Source organism: Galeopterus variegatus, unplaced genomic scaffold (genome assembly GCF_000696425.1).
Source record: "Galeopterus variegatus unplaced genomic scaffold, G_variegatus-3.0.2 Scaffold1626, whole genome shotgun sequence".
NCBI lineage: Eukaryota > Metazoa > Chordata > Mammalia > Dermoptera > Cynocephalidae > Galeopterus > Galeopterus variegatus.
The window spans coordinates 281,421-283,255 of record NW_007727737.1 but is presented as its reverse complement, the minus strand read 5'-3'; the positions used below and the strand labels follow the sequence as shown (position 1 = coordinate 283,255).

Below are 1,835 nucleotides of genomic sequence, written 5' to 3'. Positions count from 1 at the left end.
TTGATTCTATTTTTATTTCACATACGTAAAAGCAGCTTATAATTGTACTGAATACAAAGTACAAACAAACAAGTAAACACACTTTATTGCACATAAAAATCTTTCACAGGAAGTATTGCACCTGATAGACTTGATTAGGAACGTCACAGACTTATTACCAGATAAAACTAGTATTCCAGGTTTGAACAATATAGAATATTTCATAATATTCGGTGGCAAATCTCATATTGCACATTTTCTAACATTTTTTTTATCTGTTTTACAAATATTACTCATATTCTTTGCTTTTGTCTTTTCTCTGCAAAACATTGTGTAGAAGGTTAAAAGGCAAAGAAATACCTACCATTGAAAAAGACCAGACAACTATTGAGGAAGTAACAACAACAAAAACACAGGATCATCCCATTCTTTGGGGGGAAAAAAGACAAAGTTACTTGGCAAATTTCTCTTAACAGAGCTTAGTTTCATAAGCATTTGCCCATTCATAAGTGATCTCTAACAGCATCATCTAATCTTTCACATAGTGCAGGTGCAGGAAGGGCACTCACTTAGGCAGTCATTCAACAATAAATAATAAGCAAAAACCTAGCTATTTTATTATTTCTGATTTTAAAATATATATAAAGTGCATCTGAAAGGTTTTATAGTCATTCTCCTTTCGGGGGGTCATGATTATCAGTCAACCTCTGGCATTTTCAGCTCATGTCAGAAAGAGTCCACAATGCAGATTTTCCTGGAATTTCTCTCTCTTTTTTTCCAGTCATGTTTGGAACAAGGTTTCCAAGATAATATAAAGTTTTTAAGGAAAAATTCTGACCACAGAACAGCATCTGTTGACACGACGTTTCTTTAGTTTCGTGTTAGAACAGTTTGTAAGTAAGTAAATATGTTTCCTCTTTATTAGTAGGGTTTGCTGCATATCCAGTGTAAGTTCTTTTTACATTCTGTACTGCTGACCTCTGTGCTGTTCAGAAATGCACAGTCCGCAGACCCTGTAAAGTTGAGCCTGTCAAACAAGAAAGAAACAGAATTATTTTCAGTTCATTTCCATTCAGTTACATTACAGTAAACTTTGTGGTGGTGATAATCTCTTTTTTTCTTTTTCTTTTCCTTTTCTTGCTTAGTAAGAAGTATAAGGCAAATCTGCCAGTCGAATAATCACAGATTACTCTGCAGAGACAGTAGGCACGGATTGAAAGGCATAGTATGTGGAGAAAAGATATACAGCTAAGATTCAAGTGCTTCATTCATTTGGTTGGCATGTCACCAAAGGAGTGCTTCTTGGTCATTTTTTAGTTCATTGATCATTCAAGAAACACTTCCCAAAAATTATATACATTCAACATTCAATCCTACTGGTGCATACAATTTTGGAGAGTTTATGGCCCCTGAAGCCCATCCATGGATATGGGAATGTAAATTACATATTTAGAATCCCTTTTCTAGGAATTTGAATTTTAATCTTGATCCCATATCAGTAATTATCATAAAACTATTAAGACACCTAAAAATTTATTCAACTTTGAGTTTTCAGATAGCAAAGATCAACACCAAACTTACAAAATGTCCTTCCAACTTTAAAATGTAGTTTACTTATAGGTAAAGATAATAGAGCCAGTATCCGTATTGTGTGGCAAGTTTTTTCTCAGATTTATAGAAACTCATAATTAGGCATTGAAAATATTGTTCTTTATCCCTCTAGAGATTAAAAAAAACCTGGGAAATCGTAAGAGGGAAGCATTTCCAGCAACTATCTTATCAGTAAAATATAAATGAGATAGAGAATGTTGGATTTTTTTTTTTTTGTCTTTTTTTTTTTCCGTTTCCGGCAACGG

At 33.4% G+C, this 1,835-nt stretch overlaps 1 protein-coding gene across 1 annotated transcript in view; it reads right to left on the bottom strand.

The window, feature by feature from the left end:
• Positions 1–900: 900 nt before the first annotated feature.
• CD69 (CD69 molecule) overlaps positions 901–1,835 on the bottom strand; it is an 8,073-nt gene continuing 7,138 nt past the window's right edge. The window contains exon 5 of the mRNA XM_008578074.1: positions 901–1,006. Coding sequence (XP_008576296.1) covers positions 901–1,006 — 106 coding nt within the window. The remainder of the gene's footprint in view (positions 1,007–1,835) is intronic.